Raw genomic sequence first — 26,204 nt, forward strand, 5'->3', positions numbered from 1 at the left:
CGTGTAGGAGACAACGAAATAACGAAACGAGTGGAAAGGAAGGAATACATATAATACAAATATATTTTATACGCAATTACGTATCTCTTGCTTCTAGACACTTAACAACATTAATCAATAACTTACGGGACGCGATCGTTGCTGAATACATGACATCTTTCTTCCTTTTTTTTTATTGCACACTAGAAATATACCACAGTTGCATTCGTACACAGTATCAATCGCGATACGTCTGGCGTACTTTCACGTACCTTAAGTAGCTACAATAAATAATAACTTGACTTTTTAATTCCACGCTCGTCTCCCACGTTTTACGCGTCGATCAAAGATCTATCTACGTTCGTTCGATCGCTACGTTCATGTTCGCTACGAGATAAACAAAAATACACAGAGACGATCGTAACGAAATTTCATAGAATTTGTAAATATTCCTTGTTGACTAACAACACGTTGACTAACAAAAGATCGTCTACGCTTCCAGTACACGCAGTTGCATCTCTGACCATCACACCCCATACGATTCTAGTTCACCATCCATCACAGGCACACGCGTCAACGACAGTTAGAACGATATGATTGCACGCGTTGTCTCGCGAAAAGATCGATACTTTTCAATTCGCGAAAGGGCGCAAAGTCCAAGGCAAATATTCACGATTCTCTCGTCTTTCTTTTTCACTTCTTTTGTTCTAGCCTTCTCACACAATCGAGCTCAATCGCATGCAAACATGTATATACGTTTCGGCTACGATAATAGAAATCACACCGATAAACAAAATATAAGCCCGTACGCGGTCAACAATTTTTATTAGCAACAGATTGCATAGTTGGTGGAAGAGATATAATAAGGTCATAAAATTGGACAGCTATTGATATGTACGTTCTGAGAACTAAAAGAAATGAAATTTAAGGAACATAAGAAAGAACAAGGCGTTCGATATCTGGTTCAAGACCATCGGATTAGAATTTCTTCATTTTTTCTAATATGATAGAAAAAGTTTTAGGAGATTTTGAGAATTTCAAGAATTCGGCTTTTATGGCTTCAATTCTATGTTATCGGGATTATTTCGAGTTTATCTAGAAGGAATTATGTTTCGACGTTTCACCAGCATTATAATTATGCTATGCAAAGGTTCAAGTGACGCATGAGACTGTCGTGTGTCTTGTAGTACAAAGAGTATATATAATATATAATATATTGACCATATTACCGTTGATCACCAATCAAGTTTCATATAATTGATCAGCTAAACAATTAAAAAAATTTTGTACAGAATACAATCTAGAAAACAGGTTGTAAAAATATATAATTTGCTGTTTTGCATATAGTGCACACATTTCATATAAATATTTTAGATATCAATATAAAAGTAACTTTTATAGTCTGAGATTCAGGACATTTTTATAAGATGCATACCGCTATATGTTTGATTAATATTTTAATTTACGACCTCGTTATATCAATTCTAACATCTATGCCTTGCTTTCGAGCGATAGGCTTGCGAACAACAATTTATCACACATACAGGTATGTCGATAATTATATACACATCAAAAAGATGTCTCTATTTCTATGATAGTAGAGCGAATCTTGTAATTGTTTTTCGGTTCGAGCCGGTTGTGGGAGATCGAAAATCAAGGCTCTAATGCTTCCTGCGAAATGTCGTATCAATATCATTGATTGAATATAATGGTTATGTGTAGGGTTAACATGATTCATTATATTGTGTTCTTTAAAATTATGCGACTCAGTCTTGAAGCATTTTGAAGCATCGCCGGCTCTTCCATCAAAATGATACAGCTCTCAGAAACATTCACTCCAATAATCTTTTACTTTTTTTAAATATAATTTTTGTCTCTTTTTTGCATATGTTATAGATATAATTAGACAACGCATTCATACAATTTCTTTTAATTTTCATAATCGAAGGATAACAATTTTTATTTTTTTTTTTTTAATTTTCTGCTATGACCAAACGCCGTCATAAAAGTATAATAATACTCTGAATATCTCACCTTGGCTCCGCGAGAAATCTAAAATTCGTAAAATGAATTCAAGGAAGGTTAGATAACATTCTATCGAGTATTTTGAAAGAGACATCCGAAGCTGTAAAATGTCCTCGGTCCTGATTAAAAACGAATCATTGCGATAAAGGCGAGGATTTTATAGTTACGACTTCGGTATCGATGAAACTAATCAACGTGCGAACATTCGCGCAAAAATAAAATGTTAATTCCTAAAATCAGAAGGGCGAAGTGCGCGAAAATTGATCGTACAATTGAAGACCAAAAAATGATTTGCATTGTGATCTTGAGTAAGACTATCTGAAGGATTGATATCAATTAATTATTGTCAAATACGCTGTATGTTAATTATGTACGGTCGATATATACGCGAAGTTGTAAAAAAGTCAGACGAGTCGCTCAAAGTTGAAGCGAATAAAACGCGCGGGAGATGTATAAAGAGCTTAAGGTCTATCCAGAAGTACCCTGAACAGGGGAAACTATACGAATTGGCCACTCGAATTTTTGTACCATTAACACGGACATAACAACAACAGAATAATTTTACGCCAATATATAATAATTATCGCGACGAAGCTTTGAGGAACCTTCTTTATTCCAATATACATTTCTTTATGAATCCCACAATTTTTCTTACATTTCCAACAAAATGATTTTTCCACCTACAATAACACTTTTATTTTCTTCCAAATAAAGAAAATATTAGGAAGACGAAAAGTCAGAATCTAATGTCAAAAGTTCAACGATTGAGATTTTATTTATTTTCCATTTCTCTTTACTAGAGATCAACTAAAGTATAATTCTCTCGATTTGCACTTACAATGACATTACTATTCGCAAGAATTTCAAATCCGAAAGAAATTTATTTGCGCCCGAGTTCTTCATTATTTATCCAGTCTCAGAATTCGCTAGAATCCCATTAGCGATTAAACGCGAACACATTCTGCTGCGATCAGTTGAATTATTAATAAAACGAACAACGATGTTATACGTCAGTTCTCGAGCGCGCGGCGTCGATCGATGGACAATGATAAATTCGTTTTGGCACTCTAACTCGATTAGTTCCCTTTTAACGTTTTAAAGATATTTTTAGGCCAGTGTCACGGTGTTGTGTTAAGCTCGATTCAACGCTCTTCCAGGTATCGTAATCCATTGCGTTCTAGTGTTAAATTCAACGTGTATATATTATATTTAACACAACGAGCATAGTACACGCGTAATTACATCGATTTGCTTAAAGCTCGCGTGTACGATCGTTTACCTATACCCTCCTTTACCGAATATCGAAGTACAACGACATTTAAATTGCGATCACACGAAGAATTAATGCCGCGAGATCGAACATCGAGAAACCAACGTTTCATTCAGATCCAGTGCAAAAGTACAAACTTTCATGGAATCGATTTACTGAAATCAAATAATATTCAAAACAGCCAGATCAGAATGATATATATTTTAATAATTATTTATAGGTTCAATCGAACGTGATTGTTTTTTTTATAGTGTCTCAAACACGTGTGAACATATCTCTGTCGTTTTGAATCTGATTTCAGTGAACCTTTTCAGTAGTTCTATTTCGAAACGAGCCAGGAAGGTTCGAATATATTACTGTAACGATCTGACTCTCTCGATCGGTATTAACAAAAGATTTAGAGAAAGCTCTCTAGTCCGGTTCCATAGCAGTTTTGAACGCGTGCTTCTTGGCACCTTGAAAATAACGGACCTCCTTTATCCTGCTTTTTATCCATTCGGCCAAAACGAGCCAGAGAACTCTTCCGCGTTCTCTGAAAAATCGTCGGGCGAACAAGTCCTGAACAGTCACGATCGGACAATGACGGACCCGACCGCGTGTGGATTGCACACGCAACAATGATTCCCACGGCATGTCATGCCAACGTGAGTGAATTGTGGCCCTTACCTGCAAAATTTACGCATTTTTCAAATTTAAATGTGTACGAGTTTTAATGCGATTTTTTGGAATTGAGTTCAAGGTGATTGGAACACGATTAAGAACTCTTCTTTAACATTCTTATTTGATTGTAACATATTTTTTGTATCTATCTTCTAAATAATTTTATCTTTGCAGATGTACCATCACACATCCTTTTAAAATTTTTTCTTTATATGATTTTAATTTCTTGATATTTACATGCAAAAATGCATAAATTGTAGAATTTAGTGAAATATGAGTCTTCAAAAATTGTACATTTCATATGTTACAACCTAAAAATAACTTGTGAATTCAGTAGATTTTACTTCAAATGAAAAGTCAAGAAATGTCCAAAGATAGAGCCGATCAATTCGAATTGTTAATAGTTCATATGTATTATCAAATATAATAATAAATATTAATTCAAGTGCTTCGAATCGAACTCACCGAGGGCTGTGCCAGATCAGATCACACCTTCCAAAGCAGCAGATGGTTGGTCGAATCTTCGCGACCAGCCTGCAGCTCGGCGGATGCCTGTGCACCTCTGAAATTCTCGTAACCATCTCCGCCTGATATCACCAAGAGTTTCCCGCGATTGATGTTGTTCTGTTGAGTTTTGCTAGATTTCAGAGAGTATCTGTTCACTTTTGGACGCGGATCCGGCTTCGACAATGTAGTCGTTTCGACGCATGTGAGGAAACGCACGTGTCCGGTATGTCCATGAGGAACACCTGAAAAATATAACAAAACAGTTTTATTTTCTAAATATTTTTTGACGCGAAGCTCGACGATATTATTTACAACAATGTTATTCACTAAAAATGTAATCTACTGCTAGCTCCAAGCTTTAATTTCGAAACATTATAGCGGGTTACCACATTTCTTACTTATTTTTGTCTTATTATATATATATACTGCAATTCTATTTCTAAGAGATGACAACTTTTTGTTATTCATACTTTCTGGGCCCTTGTGCACAATTAAGCTAATATCATTAATGAAATTTTACAAGTCATAAGACGAAATTTGCAAAGTAATACATGTTCTGGTGCAATGATTCCAAGTACGTTCAGATTACTTCACATGCAACGACCTAGTAATTAATGTAGCGAAGTGGAATATAAATATTTCATCGTGTTAATCTAATTAAGGCGCTGATTCTAAATAATTCTACGAAATTGAAATATTAATGACCAGTACAAGGGCGATAGAAGAACGATACAATCGCCATATTTAAATCAGATTCAGAAAACGTTGAATAAAACATTTTATTCATCAACATACATATTAACAAAATTTTGCAACATTCAAAGACCAAAATACCTTTTCTTTGATGTATTAGATACACCAGTTTTCCTACGACTGAATATTGCGTATATCCATTAAATTGTAGCAGAGATTGAAAGCTTGTAGCGTCACGTGAAAGGCTCCGTTTCCCAAGATTTATTAGTAGACAGTTTACTTAGATACACAGGGAAATCCAAAAATTCCTAAATGATTGATCGAGCCTGTATCTGGCCGGTGTCGAAGCAAACACTTCGTTGAAAAGTCACGAGTAAACTCGGTGGCCAGCTTCTAATTATATCGAAAGCAATAAGCTACGATTATAAACGATCGAACGTGACGTCAATACGTACCAATCACGATCGGTGGTTGGGACATCCTCTGCGTGGATGGCTTTATATGGGGAATTGGCACGGTCAATAGTACACCGGCACTCGTGCCGATCCAAAGCAACTCGTTGCAAGCCAAAAGTGCGGTAACCCTGAGACAGGCGGCCTTGTGCTGTCGTATTATGTCATCGCAACCTGCAGCAAGTTTAAAGCTTCCGTTAAAATAAATACCATATAATAAAATCGAGAAAATATATCTGGTTATGTAAGGTTTACTTGAATTAAAGTTTTTGATATGAAATTTATTTGGAAAACTTCCAATGTATAAGACTGAAGAAAGATTTATTAATGAAAATTGCAAAGTTTGGTGTTAATAATAATTGCAAAATATAGCTAGAATGACCAATTAATAACTTCATAGAAATTTAATAGATTTAGCTCATTATACGTTTAGGGGTATTCTATGATTTTTGGCAAAGTAGACTATCGACCAAAAATTTGATGCCATTGCGTGCTTCATAGGTTTCAAAAAGTAAAAGTAAGTTAAAAATTAAATTAAAAAAGTAAATTCACAAGAAATTGAATACAGTATTTAGTACTTATTACTTCTAATTTTGTACAGATATGTAATTGTTGTTCTTGTCTTTAATTTTTTCGTATAAGTATTGTATTTTATATGTATTATCGTCGGTGGTATTAGTGTTAATAATGCATGTTCAATATTGTTTGTTTTACGTTTTATTTTGATTATGTATTTTGTCTAAACACGAACAGAGTCACAAATACGCGGCCAAGACGAGAACTTCTCGGTCCAATTCGTGAAGAACAACCGTTAATCTACTTGTGAAATGACTTTGAAATGCTGAAAGGAATCTGGTGTTCCTACGTTTAACGACTTCTCGCATCCAGGTAAGATTTTCTATTTTATCTTCGGTTACAGACTCTCAGGTGTAGGTCTTTTTACGATCCTCGCGTAAATTCAACTTCTATATTTTAAAGTCAGTTTCAACATAAATCTAAAACTAACGTGGGGATAATATTTTAGAATTAGGTTTCTTTAACTTCTCTTTGTGGTAGAAACCACATTTTATTCCAATTAATTGAAATTTAATAAGTTACTTTCAAAGATAGTTCATAATTTGGATATATTTTCAGATTTTCGTAATCAATATTGCATCTATGTCGATAAAAATATTTTGATTGAACGACATTTCAATGAAAAAGACTGTTTTCTATCTTAGAGATGAAAGAAATGAAACGAAACATATGTCGCGTACGGATCATCGTAAAATTACGAAGGACTAAAAATATGTCTAACATAAGGATAATAAGCTATCACAGGTATCTTGTTCATCTAAAAGATTAAGATACGTAGAAACTTACTAGTAAGCATTTTGGTGACGGCTGGTGCTATATTGATGTCCGTCAAGCATTCATAGCTACCAGAGTGGAACAATCGCAGCACGGCGCTATTGTGCAAAGAAATCCAGACTCCTAGCCCACCGGAACTTGCCATGCACGAAACCGACAGGGATGTGTCGTTGCTAACGGCGAAAGTGTGTTCTATATCTAGCGAGTGGGTGTTGAGGATTTTTACGGAATTGTGGCACCCGCACCAAAGTTTCCCGGATACCGGAAGCATTTTCGTAACTGGAGAAGCCACTGTGCCTACCGATACTGTCGTTGGGTCGGGTGTATTCCAACCACCCACTATAATTAAACGATATTTATATTGAGAATGTTTGACTTACAAGGGTGTTATAAACGCTAAAGATTTTTTTACAGAACGCTTAAAAATTTGAAGAAATCGCATAATTTATTTTAAATCGTTGTTTGTTATGTGATTCAATGTTTTATTGAGTTTATTGTTCAATTAGTACAAAGTTTATATTTTTTTATGAATTTAATTTAGAAAAATATATATTATAATAGAGATATAGAACTTACTGTGATCTCGAGAATAGACAGTGATGTCTCCATTAGCAAGTGACACGAACACTTTATTATCCAAATATCTGAAATATTAAATATTATTAAGATTGTAGAAGAAAAGGAAACAAATATATCTAGGCCGAAGAAAATAATAATAATCTAAACATTTTTGTAATTTTTCTAAAAAATTTATAAATTTTTGTAAAAAAGTAATTATTAGAAATTGATTGTTTGATAAATATAATTAGGATCAATAAAGGAAACTTGAAAAATCTTACATGATGCAATGCACACTGCTATTGTGCTGTATTTTCACTTTGTTCTTTTTTATCCTGATATTGTCGTTACAATTGTATACATGTATGCATCCATCTTCGGTTCCCAGCCACATCGTTGGTTGGTTAACGTCTTCTTCCGTTGTAACATTATCAATACTCGGAACGTCGCTGCTCAAAGCCAGGCTACCCGTATCTGCACATGGAATGTCGTCCGAGTCCGAGTCGTCGGAGCTCGAGCTACTGCAAAACAGCTTTCTTAGATTAATGACGAAGCATACTACTAATGATATAGAATAATGTACTAAAAGTTTCTCTAAAAATAAGCTCCTGTCGTATGTTGTTAAATCGATGCAGGAAAAAAATATTAATTTTACAGAAATGATTTTAAAAAAGATATGTACCTATAGCGAGAAATTGCATAATATACATATATTATAAAGGAAACTTTCTATTATAACGTAAAATAATATGAAATTTTATTATAATAACATTTATTATATTAAAATTATAATACTTAAAGTATATTTTTTAATTATATCTAATATTATAAATAACTGATTTTATATATTAATAATTAATTAAGAATATTTTATTACAATGCGGAATAATTATCTAACAAATTTTCGAAGTGTGGATAATGTATGTGAAAATTGCTTATTCTTTTATCAATATATTTTTAATAGCATCAAAAGGAGCCTACTTTTAGTACTATTTTAAAATAGATATATGATCATATCATAATGAATGTTTAACATATGTAAAATGATATAAAAGATTTCATAATATATCGTAAAATATTCTATAACAAGAAATCAACCGATAATTAATATCATTTTCAAAATCATGATGGAAATGTAAGAAGTGACGGAATTCCTGGTTAGAATTTTTATTCTTGACATACATATAGATGAATTTCATAATATAATCTCGATTGTATGTAATTTTAGTAAATTGTAGTTATTATTCGCTTTTACGAGTTGACTCCTCGTTATACAACACTACTTCGTTCCGATTCAAATTTTCAGTCAAGAGTATTACCTATCTAACTGTATGTTCCCGCCACTGGCATCGACATCCTGGACCGAGATGCTTATGCCGCTCTTACTGTTCGCGAATGAAATGTTGTTAGTCACGCACGAATTCGATCTAAAATATAATACAAATAAAATAAGGTCCCTTTCTACTAGCCTACAAAGTATTACAAAAAAAATTATTCCTTTAAAATTCCTTATCATTTTAACCGTTTTCTTTTTCTTTTTTCAAGGACCTCTCTGAATTAAATATGTACTTTCCATGTTGCTTGAAACTTTCAGACATCGTCACATTTCGTTGGATAGATATATTAAGCTGATGATAAGATATTAATAATATTTGACAAACATTGACACCACTTTTGGTATGAGAATATTAGGTCATTTCATAGCTTTTGTCGTTTTTTAGCCAATTTTGATATGGAATTATAGAGAAGAATTATGAATTCAATCATTAGTATATTTTTCTTTGTTTCTTATCAACCGTTCCCATTTAGAAATGAACTTTCCTATTCCTAAATTATAAAATATCTGCGATTTAGAATTTTGTCAAGATTTCCTTTTCAGGACTACGAAAATCAACTTTGAAGCGAACTTTTCAACTCTTAACTTGGCCTTTCGTTTGCCATCCTTTCACCGCCCTGTCAATCTTCTTGAAATTTGCAGATAGAAATAGTATGCGACACATACATCTTTCTATTCATAATAGAAAATAAACATTAAAAGTTAAATGCTAATTTAAAAAGTAGACATTTAAAACCAATAATAAGAAGACAACAGAATTTATGAAACAACCTAACACCATATAATAAATTCACTCCACAAATGCAATCCTGGAGTTGGAATACAATATTCCATCGATTAATTGGATTTAAACACAATATACAGACAAAACATGTTCCCAGAAGTCCCACAACCAGCTCACACCCAGAAGCTTCGAGCAACAGAAACCGCAAGAATTCAAATAGTGAAAGCCCCAACTCACACCCCCAGCCTTCGCGAACAAAGAATCTCAGAGAATCTCACCTTTGAGTGCACGCTGGAATTCCCGCGACACATAGGATTCTTGCGTTGCAGACTCCGTTACAAGATGTCACTTGTGGTGGTTCCGGGGTGAGACTCAACACGCAGACTTGACCCACGTAACCATCGCTGTTGCACACCCAAACGTCCCTGGAACCCTGTCCATTGGCCAATGTAGGCGCAGCACAGGTGAACTGCAAGCCAGCCCGAGTCTTTCGAATTGGCAGAGGTCCCACAAATTCTGGGCAGGGTCTCCTATCAGCGGACAATGCTGTAAGTCGAGACACATCGACACTGATCAGAAATGTATGCGTTCTGGAATGGACTATGGTGGGTTTCACGAGTTTTGATTGTCCAAAGATATTTATTTATTTTTGTGTTATTATTCTAAATTCACTACCTATTTACCTACTTATCTACTTAAATACAATGTCATTTCTTTGCAATACACTTATGAACGTAATTCATCTATTTTTCAAATGTTCAATATTAATCTAAGAAGAAAAGTAAAAAGAAGTGGAAATTGAATAGAATAGAAAGTGGAATATGAGTGGTTCTAATTCGATGTCCGCAGTTTGTAAACATTGAGAAGAAAAAGACTGAGACGTGATATATTAAAACTAAAGTGACCGAGACCAAATACGTATCACTCACACATCAATCCTAACTGTCTGAACTATGAGAAAAGAAAACCCTACAATAGATTATCCTCAATTAGTGTGATGCGGGTCACATTGCTGGGAGATATGATACACTTTCTTTCACACGTCTTACAGTTATTTAATGGAGGCTTTACTGTGTCTTCAACTTCTTTTAATCTCCCCCTCCCCCTTATTTTCTTCTTAATGTTTTTGAAATCCCTACAACGCAAGAGCAGCTGTCAACCAAATTCTTTACTAATTAATTCTTTATTTATTACTTATACAATAGCGACCTGGTCCTTATGACACTAATTGAGAGTTAACTAGCGTAGCAAGTGTTGTCTTTCAATGTCTCTAACTAAGTAAACCTCGTGAATTCCACTATAGTCGCGGGACAACTCACCTAACTTCTGTTTAGCCTCGTTGAAGCTCTCTTCCCAGCTGGCCCTTTTGTCCGGCTTTGTGAACATTACGGAAATGTTCTCGATTCCAGCCCTGCAAATATAATACTTGAGACTAGTGTCATACGAGCCACTTGATGTCACGTTGTTTATTGGGCATGATTCGATGCACGTGGATTAGAAACGTGAGGCGAATAAGGCGCAAAAATACTCTTATTGTGAGGCTATACCGCTTTGTGAACCGCTAATGGATGGAATGTCGTCATTCGATAAACTGTCACCATGCAGCTTCGAATGAAACATTCCTTCGTTGTCCTTTCATTCGCGACGTTGTTTGTTAGAAATGTTAGGTAAATCACATTTGCAAGCGAAGATACGAGCTCGAACTTCGCGAGGAAAATGACGCAGTGAAATGGGAAAACGGGACTCGTTCAATAGGAACTATCGTAAATTAGGAAGAATTCATGGATTATGAAAAATCTTTTCGTATTGTGGGTTACAGTCAAGTCGGAGATGATCAGACTAATGAAACTTTAATACAATGATTTACGTATTAATAGTAAAATATAATTATTGAATTTTTATCGAATATTTCGGTAGTCTTCCTTCGCTTGCATTACGTGCTTTTTCATATACCTTTCATTTGAATTTGTTTGGAGCAAATTTTAAACTTTAGTCGTCCGTAATACTAGTGTTCATAATATACAGTGAAGAACATAGCTAAATCAACAATCAAAGGTTTCGTATAAATCATTTTTCTCTACCACTAACATTAATGTATACAAAAAAATATAAATGATACAAAATAAAAAGGTTCCAAAAGATTGTGTATGTTTAATTGTATAAGATCTAACTATCGTAAATTATGGGATTGGTTCAATGAAGGAGCTTTTTATATGTGATAGAGTAGAATAAATTTTGTGGTGATCAAAGTGAAGTAACATCTAATAAAAGCGATTCAAACGTCAATGATAAAATGTGAATGTGTTTATTAAATTTTTCTTGACATTTTAATACTAGGTATTCTAAAACGCTTAACGTAGGATGTAATGATATGACATGTGAAAGACGTGTTACTTACTGAGTGTTAAGCGTTAATTCCAGACAAGCCAACTGCGAATGCGCTGCGTTCCTTTCAGCTAATTGACGTTGTGCCTGACCCAACATATCCTTGATAAGATCCTCTAATTGTTGCTTCGCACCATGCAATGTAGCTGCGAGTTCCTGAAGCTGAGTCAACGTTGCACAGTCTTCTCGAAGATGGTCTACCTCACGAGCCATCCGCCTCAGGTTTTCATCTTTGGCTAATGGAAATAAAATGTAATTTCTAACCATGGAATTATTTTATTTCTTTTTTTTTTGTAGCATTTTTTAATATTATAGTATTAAAGAATTTAGCAGTTTCTTTTTGTTTACCTTTCATAACTTCTAGGTCGTCCAGAGGTATTCTCATTAACATTTTGTACTTATTTGCTTCCAATAGGCCAACCAGACTATTTGGACAGGAACTTCTGACAGAAAACGAATGCATATGTAGAAAATGATAAAATATTAGAAAAAATTTAATTTATATAAGAAACAACCGTGTACATTGTATATTTATAATAAAAGATATCTGACAACTAACATGAAAATAGAAAACACAACAAAAATGTACAGAATATATAAAAAAATATATAAAATGTCTAACATAAAATAATCATAATATTTAGTAGATGGAAAAATCTTCTGTTTCAGTTCTGTTCATAAAAATATAAATGTACATAACGTTCACAATATACATATTATGTAAAAGAAACATGTGACATTTCTCTACTATTTTTGCTATAATATTATCAATTATAATATTAATAAGTATATCATAAATTATGAATTAATAGAGTGATACAGAATAAACATAGAATTTAAACATAGTAATCGAAACAATATAAGTATTAGATTTTTCTAAACAATTTGAACAAATCAATTACACACTCACGTCGATGGTTTTCTGATTGTCCCGCTTCTCCTCTTGATACTAGTGATAACAAGCAAATCGGAAAACAAAAATAGGGCACGTTCCTTTCTGGTTCCTTGGTTCGAGGCTATGGTGACAAGATCGTGGCGTACGAAAGCTCTACGACAAAAATAGACGCATCAATTCAGATGAATTTTTTTGTTTTCATAGCAATTTCTATCGCAACACGCATCGCTATTGGTAATCGATACGGTGTACGCGTTTAAAGCTTGAATAGTTCATGAAATGCTGAAGCGAGTGCAACGTTTTACGCGCAGCTATTCGATGAAAGCTCTATTGTGCGTTAAACTTCTTTCAATCTTTTTCCCCCTTATTTTCTCACGGATCATGTAAAAATACGAGTTCATAAATGATATCTAAATTAAGTATAAAAACGTTTTGAAAACGTTCTTAAAACATTCAACCGTTTTTCAACCGTTGCTTTGACTATTATGATATTAAACGTAAAAATATGTTTCATATTTTATTTAGAAACGATTCGAATATTTTTAGATAATTTTTAAAAGGTCATAATACTCAATTGTGATATTTTAAATTGAAATCGTATGCATATTCTACAAATTGTAGAAAATTAATTTTCGTAGAGAAAAATCCATGAAAATAAAGCAATATTTCTAACATTATTAATAAGGCGTAATATTTAATTGATTTCCTACTTTTCATATTTTCTTTTTTATATTTCTGAAGCTTTCTTGCCCTCGGAATATTGACTATTATCTCTTGTATAAAATATGTTCCTTTTAATTGCGTGGAGATCGTGGTTGATCTGGCACGTACAAAATCATTTTATAAATATTTCTAAATATAAAACTTGTCGACAAAGAGTAGCTGTTATATAATAACAGTATATATCTGCCTCTATTGTATCTGCATATGCTCATTATATTTTACATTTCTATGAAAAATTTCTATATTTCAAATACATATATATGCTAACATAAAAAAATGATACAGTTATTTTATTCATTCATTTAATTGTTCATATTTGACATTCTTCTTACTATCAATCAATATCTCAGTCTGTGTTACAAGGAATTATCTATACTTCGTTTGGTAATTATAAGTCGTATTTGTTAAAGAACCAAACATCATGCAGAAGTTGGTATTACAGCACAGATTAAACCCTCTGAAAGAAAATTTTAGGATGGCAGCCTCCTCAATATTAACAAATTTATCAAACAATTTGTCTCTGGTTCACTCAATTTTCCCCCAAAATGTGTCTGATCATAAATAAACGTAGATCATAAAAGAAAGTAAGTTCACCTGTCGTTTGTCACGATACCAGCGAGTCCTTCGACGAGCGCCTGAACCTCCCTCAATGTACTTTGCTGTTGCTCCCACTCGAGAGACTCCCTTTCCGTGCAATTGATCTTTACGACCAATTCGTGCACTTCCTTCTGAGCAGCTTGGAGCAACTCGAAATCCGGATGCGTGGTATCGGTGTGCTTCAACAACCTCTGAATCAGTAACTCGTAACGTGGTATCTTTTGCACCGGTTTGATCAATAACTGATCTAGCCCAAGTTTTCCTTTGTGCTCCCGTTCCATTGCCTATCGTGTAGAAAAAGGGGTAATTGACCAATTACCAAATTTTATCAGATTAGTATAAACGAAATAGAGAAATATAGTGTATGGAAAAATATTGAAAATATAAAGGATATTGAAGAATTTCATGGTTGAATATTTCTTGTCAAACTGTCTAAATTAGTTTTATTGAGTACATAAAGGTTTACAATTTTGGGAAAAAGAAGGAAGTGTGTAAAGCTGGCAACTTGAAATGTGTGAGAATAGGAAAATATTATAATTAGACCGTGAATATTTGCGCAAATTCAAACTTTTATGAACACAGTTAAAACGATAGAATATAAGCAAAAATTTGTTTTATCCACAAAATATTATAACGATTCAATACTATATGGTATCTCTTGGATATTTTACGTACTTTTGCATACTATGTGCATTTTGTGCATTTTGCACAAATACATAAAAAAGAAGAACGTGGAAGAATTTTATGGTTAAATATTCGGACGCAAACTTGCATGACTGTAATTCGTTTCGTTGAATTTAAGGAATTTATGCGGGGAAGGAGAAGGAAAATATAATGAAGGTAAAGCTACTGTATTAACAATGCAGAAAATAAAAATGTTAATAGGAACAGAGAAAATGAAAAAGGATAGTTGGTATACCTCGAGGAATCGCGCGAATGCCGGTTTCGCTTGGCAAGTCGTTTTTATCGCCTTCCTCGCGGACTTCCAATTATCAAGGAAAAGCGTGTACGTTTCCAGGACGACTGCCTTGGTGAACTACAGAAAAGACAGCGAATAATGAATAACAAGTGGGAAGATAATCTCTGATATACAACGCGCGTTATCGAATTAGAATGGTCATTGCATTCGGTTCTTCGAAACGTGTCCATTGTAAACAACTTGAATGTAACTTTATGGAATGGAATAGATTAAAATTTCGTTTCTTTTTTCAGGAACTTCCCTGACAATTTTTTTTCAGAAACATTGTTTTTCAGGAACATTCCAAGAAACTCAATACAATATATACTTTTTAAGAAGGTAGGTAAAATAATATGAATCAGAAGAAGCATAACAACGAATTAAAATTTTAGTTGAACAAAATGGTGATGTGTTTAATAAGAAAACATACCACATCGAGGAAAACATCGCCAATGGTCTGCTTAAGCTCCCAAGTATCCAGTCTTTTACGTAACTCCTCCAGGAACACTTCATGATGGTTGAGAATAGAAGGAATCTGAAACACGAACGTACAAACTTTCTTTTCCCAACTTACCCTAACATTTCCGACACAAGATATTAAAAACGGAAAGTTGCGTGAAATATTAAACTTCAAAGATAGTAATGTAGGGGTTCTATCGAACTCTTGATATTCAGCTATAACGAAGTTTCAGTCCGCTGCTTCATGCTGTAAAACGTGACTGTCGTTTGAACATACCACACCACGCGTAATTTCATTCCTCTTGATAAAGCTATAATAAACGTTTATTATCTCGTAATTTGGAATACAACGTTGTATTTGACAAGGCTAGTAGTTGTATTGATTCACGTTGTTAGCGTTTAATAGCAAGGTATCCTATTTGTTTTGTTACACCGTAGCATCGTATTATCCTTTCACGTTCATGTCCTATCGATTAAGAAATAATTAACAATTGTTCTTTCCGTCACGGAGATTGTAAGTCAAAGGTTGAAAAGTGCACGCTTGTCCAACGGTTTAACAAGTTAATTGGAAAGTCGTGGTGGCCACACATCGATCGGGTAAACCGTGTTAAAGGAATTTACGCGTACAGATTTCAATTTCGTATAGTTTCTTTTATCACCTTTTTCTATTCGTGCGAATTCTATAGCCTTTGAGTTTCACGGAATTTATTGTAAGTAGAATGACACGGATGATCGGATATGATCGAATATGGTCGGACGTGCGAATACTGCGTTACCAATTTTTATCATAATATTTTCGCACAGGATTACTGTTCTATTAACATCTTCAAATATTCAAATTCTGGTGCGTTATACAATTAGCTCAACATCTATTTATTATGATATTATATTTAAATAATTATGAAATCTATGAATAAATTTCTCGATTTGATATTCAGCATGGGATTCCAAAATTTATCTTTGTGAATTAAATCCAAATGATTTGCTTTAATTATGACTTTAGAAAACAACGTATTTATTCTTTAGTATAAACTTTAAACTGTAAATTAGTAATTTACCTGATAGAAGATTTCGTCCACCGTCGCTGCGTCCACCAAACCTGCATTTTCGGGGCTCTTTAATGGTTGTAGATATTTCTAAAACAAAATCAAATTTTAATTAATTTTATGTACAATATAATAATTATCTGTTTCTTGACTAAAAATTCTGAAACATATTTATTCGATAAAATATTTAAGCACGCAGTTTTATATTGATTTCGATTGAAGTTCCAGTCTCCTTTTCTTTCTCTTTTTGGCCAATATTCATTAACATAGCAGAATTGCAATTCCAATAATGAGGTGACAGACTTAAGTCAATCGAATCAAACATAACCCATAATGTGACATTTCAGCAATCAAGTGGGACAAAGTAATTATATCAAAGAAATACCATATTGTAATATTAAGGGACTATTATAAAAAAATATTATATGATCTTTTTTATTTCATACGAGACAATTAACTATATAATAATAACAGTTCCATCCGTTTGCATCCAAAAATCGATTTCTATTCAATAGATCGAAACGAACTTTCATAGACTTACGCAACGTGTGGCAGTAAAATGGAAACTTTTATTTTGAACGTGAATAAATAACGGGCACCGTTTGTCGGGTTACATCAAGACGCATCGAATCATGGAACAGCCTGGACCCAGAACAAAAAGAAGCAGAAGAATCGATCGGGAAGCTCGAACGATGTGATGAATTGGATCTAAGGTGCTCCGCGGATGTTTAACTTTCGGAGAGTGGATAGCTGTGTTGAGGATATTTTTAGCGACTCGTATGCTAATGGCTCTCGGGATTAGGCTGGATGAAAAGGTTTAATGGATTTTAATGTAATATACGACGTGTTGGGAAAGTGTCGAGTATGCTCCTTCGATAGATCTTCGGTGGAAAAGTTTTAATTTCGAGGTTTAAGTGCGTATAAGTAACGAAATGTCTGTAATATGCTATGAATCATAAAGTTAAATAAATCTGTGCTCCTGTTTTGAAAAGATCGTTCGTTTCAATGTTAATATATTGGTTTATCGCACAAAAAATATTAAGAAAAAACTAAGTAAAAAAAGAAATTATTAGACATCTATAATTATATGTTTGATCACAAAATTCTATATTACTTAAAGCAGTTACAAGCAATTTTCGTAATAAAGAGAGTAGACTTTTAATAATCGTATTTACTTATTCTAGTGAGCACTTAAAAAATTAATTGCCAATGAGATTTGGTGCGGCTATATACAGAATTTATCGAGGATATTATATTGAAAAGTTATGTATTAATTCCATTATATTAAAGGTAATGGAATTTATTAAAATGTCACAAGTTGAAGTTCCCAAGTAACGGATTTAATTACGATGAAAATTATGTTGATATTGTTAGTGTTGAGCACTGATATTATACGTTGTACTGTTCTTAATTACCATGTTGATACGTGGCACCGGAACTTCCAGACCGAAAAGAGGATTGTGGAACAGGGATATCAACGGACGGCGACGCGAGGTGACGGTGGCGTCGTGGTTAACTTAGCCAGCTACAAACTAGGAGACCCGGGGTTTCCAAGTTCTCGTACCGTAGTCTCTATTTTTCACTATTCATACAGATATTATACATGCAAAAGGCGAATATCACGTGATTTCGGCTATTCTTGCGCGTTCATTGTGGCATCATCTGTTGCGCGTCCTAAAGATCGTTGTGTTAAACAGTTTAATGCTTTTATTGCATTTTTCGTTTCATTGTCTAGGAGCCCGGAAGTCTTAATGTTTTTACTGTCATTTCTAATATGAACAATATACTGATCTCGCTGTTCATCAGTTAACAAATCGTACAGATGTTCTTGATAAAGTACTATGCGGAAAACTGTAAGTAAGTAACACGTTCCTCTGGTGCTCAGTTGATCTTTCTTAGTGAAACCAATGCAGAAGATTCTAAGGAGATAGCCATCAGTGGTTTTCACATCGACGTTAGCTTCGATCAAGGTTTGCCATTTTTTAACCATGAACCTCAATTTATCTGTGATAGCTATCTGTGGTTAGATCCATGCCATGGAAGTTGGTCAACAGTTGTAATAGTATGGCCATCGTTTTTAACGCGAGAATCCTAGATAGGCATATCTAGGTTGAAATAAGAAATTTCTATACAAAAGGAGGAAACATGATACGAGAAAAGATGTGATCTTGAAAAGAATCTCAAAGACGTAGAGAAATATAAATTAAAATTTCTCTAACTCATCGAGTAAATCTCACATTGATAATAGGACATTTTCATCGTAAGCTTGACGCAGGGGGATGAATTAGCATTAATTCTCATCACGATGGAAACACACTTACAATGTAAGCCCGGTTTATTTGTGCTTTCCTGATGGATACCTTTCTATTATTTTTCTAAGACGAAGCGCAACATGAAAAATCGTTGGTAGCCAGCCCCAAGGCCATTGCTAAATAATCGTTCAGCTCGAACAACAATCATCGTGGACCGTACTGTTTATAAAATATGACAATCAAACGTTTCATGATATACGCGGACGGGTGTTGCGGAATTCGAATTCTTCTGGTAAATTTGTCGAAAAAATCTTGCGATGGAAATCGTCTCCTATGCGTTACGTGGGTGTTTTCATTTTTAATCAAAAAATTAATTGTTAGTGAAATACCCAAAATTATATGTGACGAGTCTTCCGAGAAGAATCTCTTTTCGAAAATACGTAAAAAAAGATTCGAAAATGTTTGCTAAACAGCATTGTTATTGACATCGATTAGATGGTTCGTAACAATCGTGTGTTTTTATTCGGAAAAGAAAAAGAAAAGAACAAAACAGTGAGATTTAGCGTTGATGATGAATTATTTGCTTTTGAAAAAAGACACATGTATCTTTTAACTTTGATCATGTTTAAGTAGAGTTTAGGTCATGTCTAAAGAAAACATAGTTTTATAGTCGTTATTTAATAAATAAAAAATTCAAAACTATAGCATTGAAACGAAAGCTTTCATTTATTTTTCATTTATCGAACTAACGAAAGTGCACATGAGTGTACAGTGTACAACACCGCACACGTTCCATCGTCAATTTCATTTTGTAACACGTGGATGATCGGTTATTACAATTTTCTGGTTACGATTGACCGCTTGTGTATGAAAAGGTAGAATTTAATAATCCTGGTGAAGGTAAATTTCATCCCCTTGCGATAAACTGGATCGCGAAATATAAATAAACTGTTAGAAACCAAACGTTGTTTCAATTATTCGTCGCGATATTAACATTCGAATCGATGGCCACGTTCGATAGAACGAAATCGTATTTTTATCGTTTCTATGTTCGATAATGATATTCGACAGCGTTGATCCATCGAATTCTTTACGAGCAACTATCTGGATCCGTAAATGTCTGGACACAGTAACGTTTGCAGATTTGCGTATGCGATTCGAAAATAGGCGCACATTAAGACAGGCTGAGCGACTAACACGATTCATCGATATGCAAATTGAATTAATATATTGGTTCGGTATGAGTCATTGATTATTTGTACTTCTAACAATGGATATTGAGTATAAATCTGCAGGCGATAATATTAAAACCAATATTTTTGTCATGTTCTTAAACGTAATTATTAAAAAGATATTATATATATAACAATAAAAAGGACATTTAATGAACGATAAGCTTTTAAGATTCTTTAATACCTAAAAATTATTAATTTAAAATTAAACCGCACCATCGCTTCTTTAAAACATTCCAAAAAATATTTTCAAAGAATAAGAGCAAAACAAGACATGAAAAAAAAAGAAATAAGAAAGAAATATTATCAAGACTGTGTAACCAATATTTGCGCAATATTTTACGTTTCAAAAATAAACTGATATAATATCATGAAATACGGAACAACACACATCTGTCGACAACTACGATCCTTCGCATCGCTTCGATCCATCCCTTATTTATTCAATCAACGTAGAACTGGCAGCGTAGAACCAATACAGGAGAACAGATTGAATATTCCCGCAATTCTCCATTTTCCATCACTATATTCGTCTAAAATATGCGGAGCTTCTGAGAATAGCGATCGTAAAAGAGTTGCCGCAACTGACATATCGATACGCGCAAATAAATCTAGAAATCACGTTTGCCACCATCGAGGATCGGTTATTAAACACAGAACACGCGCTACGACGCAGGACCGCGAAGGTTACGGACCATTTACGCCTAGCGTTGTTTATGAGAAATGCTCGTCCTTCTGTGATCCTATCGTGTCGCAAATAGACTGCGCTGTAATTACGAATGACTAATTGCAAGCATTATTTATCGATTCGGCAGCCTTTGAATGCGAATACTAGAACGAAACTCGAAACACTCGCAGCTTCTTTAAATATCAAGCGACGAGGAAACGATGGACGATCTTCTCCCGCACTCGAGTTTCCTGAAATGGCGCGAAGTTTCCTTTGCTCGGAGCAATGAAACGGAAAAATTTGGATCCTCGGCTGTGCAGAGAGAAAAGAATTATGAAGTTGTAACGAGAATTGTTTCTTTTTGTGTAAATATGGGGTAACGAGAGGAAATATCGTTTTCGTGGAAATTTAATAAAACGAAACGTTGTTCGCAATCTCTTTTTTCCTTCCAACTTTTACCTTTAACCTTTCCGACGAAACTGATGCCATTTTCGATAAAATGCAAGTAAAGAATTGCTGCGTTAGGGGAACTAATTAGTCTTTTGTTAGCACAGGTAAAGCTCTTGGTAATTTTCTATCTATCATACTTACGTATCAATGTTACTTGATATTTACTTTTACATTATTTATCTGTAAACTGCGATTATTTATAAGTTCACGGAAAATTTTAAAACGTAACGATGCACAGTGTACAAATAATATACAAAGATACAGAAAAGTGCTTATTTAGTAAGCAAAAGAAATTTCTACTTAAATTTTATTCCTTCAGTTATATTTGTGGGGATATGAGTTTACATATATGCTTTTAACTTTTTAAAAGTAAAAAAACGAAAAGCGTTGCAATGTAGGAACTTGGTGAGTTTGTCATTTTGAGAATTTGTCAGGAAGCGCTATTAATTCGGATGGCACATTTAATGGAAACAACAAGCCGGAGATGCGAGGCTGCATAACTTAACGAGAAGCTTTTCACGAAGTAGATCAGTCGAGTGGAATCCTTGCTCGAATGAAGCAAATAAACGGGCAACGAGTTTGTTTACGAGAAACAAGGTCGCGGATCCGATGTTCGAAGAACTTTCGGAAAGCACATCTCCCAGTCGACGTGCATACCGATGTTCCTTACCGGAAGAGAAAACAAGACGGAAATCGAGACAAGGGTGATCTATGATTGTTTCGACATGCTGTTTTACATCCTTTGGTTGCGATATATAATGACCACTTTACGAGAAAAAAATTTCAAGAAACTACGTTGGATTAACACAGAAAATACGAGAAATTACATTTTTGGTCTTTCCCAGGAAAAAATTTTGATATTTATGATACTGACAATCAATTTTATTTTAACAAAATTCTCCTTGTTATTATTTTATTTTATTGTATTTAAGGTCGCGTCAACCATTCTTTATGGTCACAAAATTCTCTTTCTATTTAGTCTTGGTATTAAACATAAATAAATATCATAAATATTTGAGAAATATTGTCTTCACAAATTATCACTGAATAAATAAGTTGCTATCAAAATCGAAATATAAACAAATCATAATTTATCATGCAGTTCCCACGTAGGTGATCTTCATTTTGAGCACTAGCCCTAATAATTCTAGTAACTGCATAAAAGTTAACATTTTCGTCATTTTCCCATGTGCTTTCATTTTTTATATTTCCTCACTATTCCAATATTTTGACATAATGGCATATTGTCATTATGCTAGTAAATTGATATTTATTGGAAAAACATGATTTTGCACGTTATTATTAAATTCAAGTATTAAATATTTCCTTAAATAATGATTATGGTTTCCATCGCATTCACACGTAAATATTCCCACTATTGCATTGAGTGATAGAACGTAGGGGAAGATACATATGGAGTGGATGGAACTTCAACGAAAGCATAAATTCGAATGAAATTTCAAGAACATGCAGCGTTATATTACACAGTGAAATTGCATTGATTTGTAGGCTTTATTAAAATATTGATCTACTCACATTGACTAGTATCTGCAGTGCTTCCACGTACGATCGCTCCGTATCGTACAATTCCACGACTACGTGAGTCCTCGTATCCTGAAAAACAAAATTAATAACTACAATGTAATGAAATAACATTTTGTAAATATCAAGCTCATTAACGATTAAAAAGAATGACTAAGCAATTCTATGTACAAAAATATTAAAAGAATGATTATATATAGCCTAATAATATCTTTGTAAAGAAAGACAAAGGGAAACGTGTAAACATGCAAAGATTCGTACTCTATAAATCACCAGAATAATACAAGAGTCATTTGGAATATAAATGTTTGATAAATCAATCAGGTCTGGGGAAACCTATTTAAAATTAAAATAAAAAGTAATGTTTCCAATAATGTTACAGATATTTTTATTTTCATGTTGGTTGGAATTCATTGGAATATCGGTTTTCTTAACTCGTAATCTTGTCAGAGAAATAATAACTGACGCAGTATCGATAACATTTATATTCGATTTAATCTAACAACAGATGTAGTTATAATTGTGTAAAGAATGTCTTGTTTATTCAGTAAACATTCGATAGTGGCAAGATCAAAGCAAATTAATAAGCGAACTTCGAACATAATTGTAACGATTATGTGACCACATCGTTAAAAACCATCTAGCCGTATATCAAGTATTACAATTATAATGTAGCTAAGAATAAAAGAACTAGACGTTAAATAAGCTTTAAAAGAGACACTTCCTTTCAAATAGTTAAAGAGAATCCTTTATATAGCTGACCTGAGTTTACATACTTATTACAATTTGTGGTATTTAGGTGTAAGCTGTATTCAATAGGAAATACATATATCGCGACGTTTCACCAGCATTGCATTTAGCTTCTTCAGAGGTCAATATCAGCGTGTCACTTGACCCCTGAAGAGGCTAACTGCATTGCTAGCGAAATGTCAGAATGTAATTCTCATTCGACACGACCTACATTCGAAAGATTCCAATGGTAACAAAAATCTAACGTGCCAGAAGGTATTCTCATTCATCACCGATTTTTGAATCTGATTTATTATTTTTGCAAACATTTGTGTAAAATTATAATGATACTTAAATAACGAATCTTAAACGGAATTTATAATAGATAAAATTATTGATGTAAGAATTCATGTAGATATTTTAAAAATCAAATTAAGAACCTTGACGATGACCAGTCTCCGATTAAATATCTATGAAACTGAAGTAATAACATTACTAGTCGAGCTTAGGCATTATTTAAATAAAATATTTGGAAAATAATTATTTTAATAATATATCATCTTATTTGATCAGACATTACTGTAAAATAATACTAAATAAATGATTACTTTGGAGGTAGAAAAGACAAGATAGGCTTATTATATGAAAAAAACGCGTATTTTAACATTATTAATTATAAAATGATATAATAAATGATTTAAACATTCGAAAAGTACTCAGATTTAAGAAGAGATATTTTTAAAGTTCTCCTAATTATTTTGATATTAATACAAATCAAATTCTTTCCGATTGTTCCATTGTTCTAGGATATCCTGAACAATCAACTGTTTCGAGAACAACAAATCCCGTTGTTTCGTGATAAAGATCGCACGTGCCCACGTATTGTACGAGCACGCGCGGACGCTCACGTGTTTACTGACATCGGCATGACACTGATTACGAGAAAAACTATTCTTGGTTGCATAACGCATAAGACGCAACAGATAATCTTATGGCTTGGGCTTAGACAATCGTGATCGACCATTATGACATAATCATGGTTCAAGTCTCGCCCAGGTGTTCGATCTTTTCCATCTTCGCAGTCGTTTTTAAATTAACATAGGAAGTTTTCAGGTATCCTTTTTAAGTATATTCTTATTATACCTCTATTATTTTACCTGCTATTATTTTAGATAACTATAAAAACTATAATAACTACAATAACTAGAAAAGAATAGCTCTTCATATTGAGGGCAAATAATTACACGTGAATTAAAGTGAAATCCTACAATGAATGAATATTTGATAACGTTCAACTACAATCGAATATCACAGCATGGTAGTTGTAATCTTAGTCCAATATTTGTAAGAAAAAATTTATTGAGAAACAACACAAACAAATGTCTATTCTAAAATCTACAAAAAAGAAGTCATTTCTGTATGCTTAATATATTAAAACCGTATCATACAAAACTATGATCCTCATTAAACCCCAAATATATGATGAAAACGTCTCCATTCATAAGCTAATTACTTAATCTATTACTACATTCACTTAAGTTATTCTCTTAAATGCTTTTTTAAGAATTCCTCTGAAAACGAACTTCTACTCAGACAGATTACTCCTCACATCGTTCGATTTATATCTGGATGAAATAAAAAAAAATTCTTTTTCTTTTGCCTGCTGCGTTACAGATTATACAACTTCCTACGCATTTTCCACGAAACAATGGAGCGCAATTTCACGGACACAGGAAACGAGGCAGATGGAACGGAAAATACACCGGTTTTTCGAGCCGTGCATTAATTAGTTTGCCTAGCAAAATTTCGTATTCGCGCGCTATAATCGATGCCAAATGGGCGGGAAAAAATATTGGTATCGGTCGAAACAACGCAATGAGCACGATGGTTACAATGCGTGTGCAATATGATCGGTTGTGTGTGCACATATAGGTGGTTGGATTCATGTAAGCATGAAAAGGAAAGCTACCCACGCGGTCTGTGCTGACACGTTCGTTACTTTCGCTGTCCACCGACGGCTGGCTGATGAGTTTGCGATCAGCATTCATCGTCATCCTCTTCTACCGCCTTTGCTAGTCCCTTGATACGTTTTAAACTCCCTAATCGCGTATCAATCCGGCTCCCCACATTCGAGTCCCATGTCGATTGTTTACCAATCGTCTATCACACTTCGCAATCGTGAGTTTGTCTAATTCGCGAGATTTTCTCCGTCGATAGGTCTAATGATCTGGAGAGTTGATCAAAGACATGATCTATATATATATTATTCACTGGTTTTAGAAAATGTCCATTTAATATCGTTGACGTCTTTGATTAAGTTTCAGATAGATTGTTCGTTATCTAGAAAGCTAAAAGAAGGGATTTATTTTGAAATGTTCAGTAGAAGATAGTATGTAGATGGTAGAAGAAAAACATAAAAACTATATTTTTGTTGATTTTTTGATTGTAGTGTCAGTTTATGATTAAATAGGAGAATTTTAAGATGACATAATTGAGTATGAAAGTAACCTGTCGATTATTAAACATAGCGAATAAGTTGACAGAGTTTTATGAAAACTAAAAGTACAATCAATAAGACTAACGAGTTTTATTTAAAAATTTTAAAAATATTTTAAAAATATTTAGAGGACCATGTTCAAAATTCAAAAAAGTTTAAAGTATTTAATCGTTGTTTTTTTCATCCTGTACAATACAACTTTATTCTACATTAATACA

The 26,204-nt window shown here is 33.6% G+C and overlaps 1 protein-coding gene across 10 annotated transcripts in view; it reads right to left on the bottom strand.

Moving 5' to 3' along the window:
• Positions 1 to 45: 45 nt before the first annotated feature.
• LOC117164247 (rho guanine nucleotide exchange factor 17) overlaps positions 46 to 26,204 on the bottom strand; it is a 71,500-nt gene continuing 45,341 nt past the window's right edge. For 2 of the 10 annotated variants that reach the window (XM_033347182.2, XM_076620295.1), the window contains exons 9-25: positions 22,755 to 22,832; positions 16,630 to 16,707; positions 15,543 to 15,647; positions 15,074 to 15,190; positions 14,152 to 14,438; positions 12,850 to 12,987; positions 12,288 to 12,382; positions 11,953 to 12,175; positions 10,874 to 10,965; positions 9,833 to 10,100; positions 8,814 to 8,921; positions 7,776 to 8,015; positions 7,513 to 7,580; positions 6,949 to 7,275; positions 5,590 to 5,760; positions 4,400 to 4,683; positions 46 to 3,940 (exon numbers count right to left, since the gene is read on the bottom strand). In XM_033347182.2, the coding sequence (XP_033203073.1) occupies positions 4,421 to 4,683; positions 5,590 to 5,760; positions 6,949 to 7,275; positions 7,513 to 7,580; positions 7,776 to 8,015; positions 8,814 to 8,921; positions 9,833 to 10,100; positions 10,874 to 10,965; positions 11,953 to 12,175; positions 12,288 to 12,382; positions 12,850 to 12,987; positions 14,152 to 14,438; positions 15,074 to 15,190; positions 15,543 to 15,647; positions 16,630 to 16,707; positions 22,755 to 22,832 (2,658 nt within the window). In that variant the 3' untranslated portion in view covers positions 46 to 3,940; positions 4,400 to 4,420. Of the gene's footprint in view, positions 3,941 to 4,399; positions 4,684 to 5,280; positions 5,528 to 5,589; positions 5,761 to 6,948; positions 7,276 to 7,512; positions 7,581 to 7,775; positions 8,016 to 8,813; positions 8,922 to 9,832; positions 10,101 to 10,873; positions 10,966 to 11,952; positions 12,176 to 12,287; positions 12,383 to 12,849; positions 12,988 to 14,151; positions 14,439 to 15,073; positions 15,191 to 15,542; positions 15,648 to 16,629; positions 16,708 to 22,754; positions 22,833 to 26,204 lie in introns of those variants that run through there. The other 8 variants (XM_076620298.1, XM_076620296.1, XM_033347187.2 and 5 more) reach the window with 8 other exon arrangements.

Source organism: Bombus vancouverensis, chromosome 7 (assembly GCF_051014615.1).
Source record: "Bombus vancouverensis nearcticus chromosome 7, iyBomVanc1_principal, whole genome shotgun sequence".
Taxonomy (NCBI): domain Eukaryota; kingdom Metazoa; phylum Arthropoda; class Insecta; order Hymenoptera; family Apidae; genus Bombus; species Bombus vancouverensis.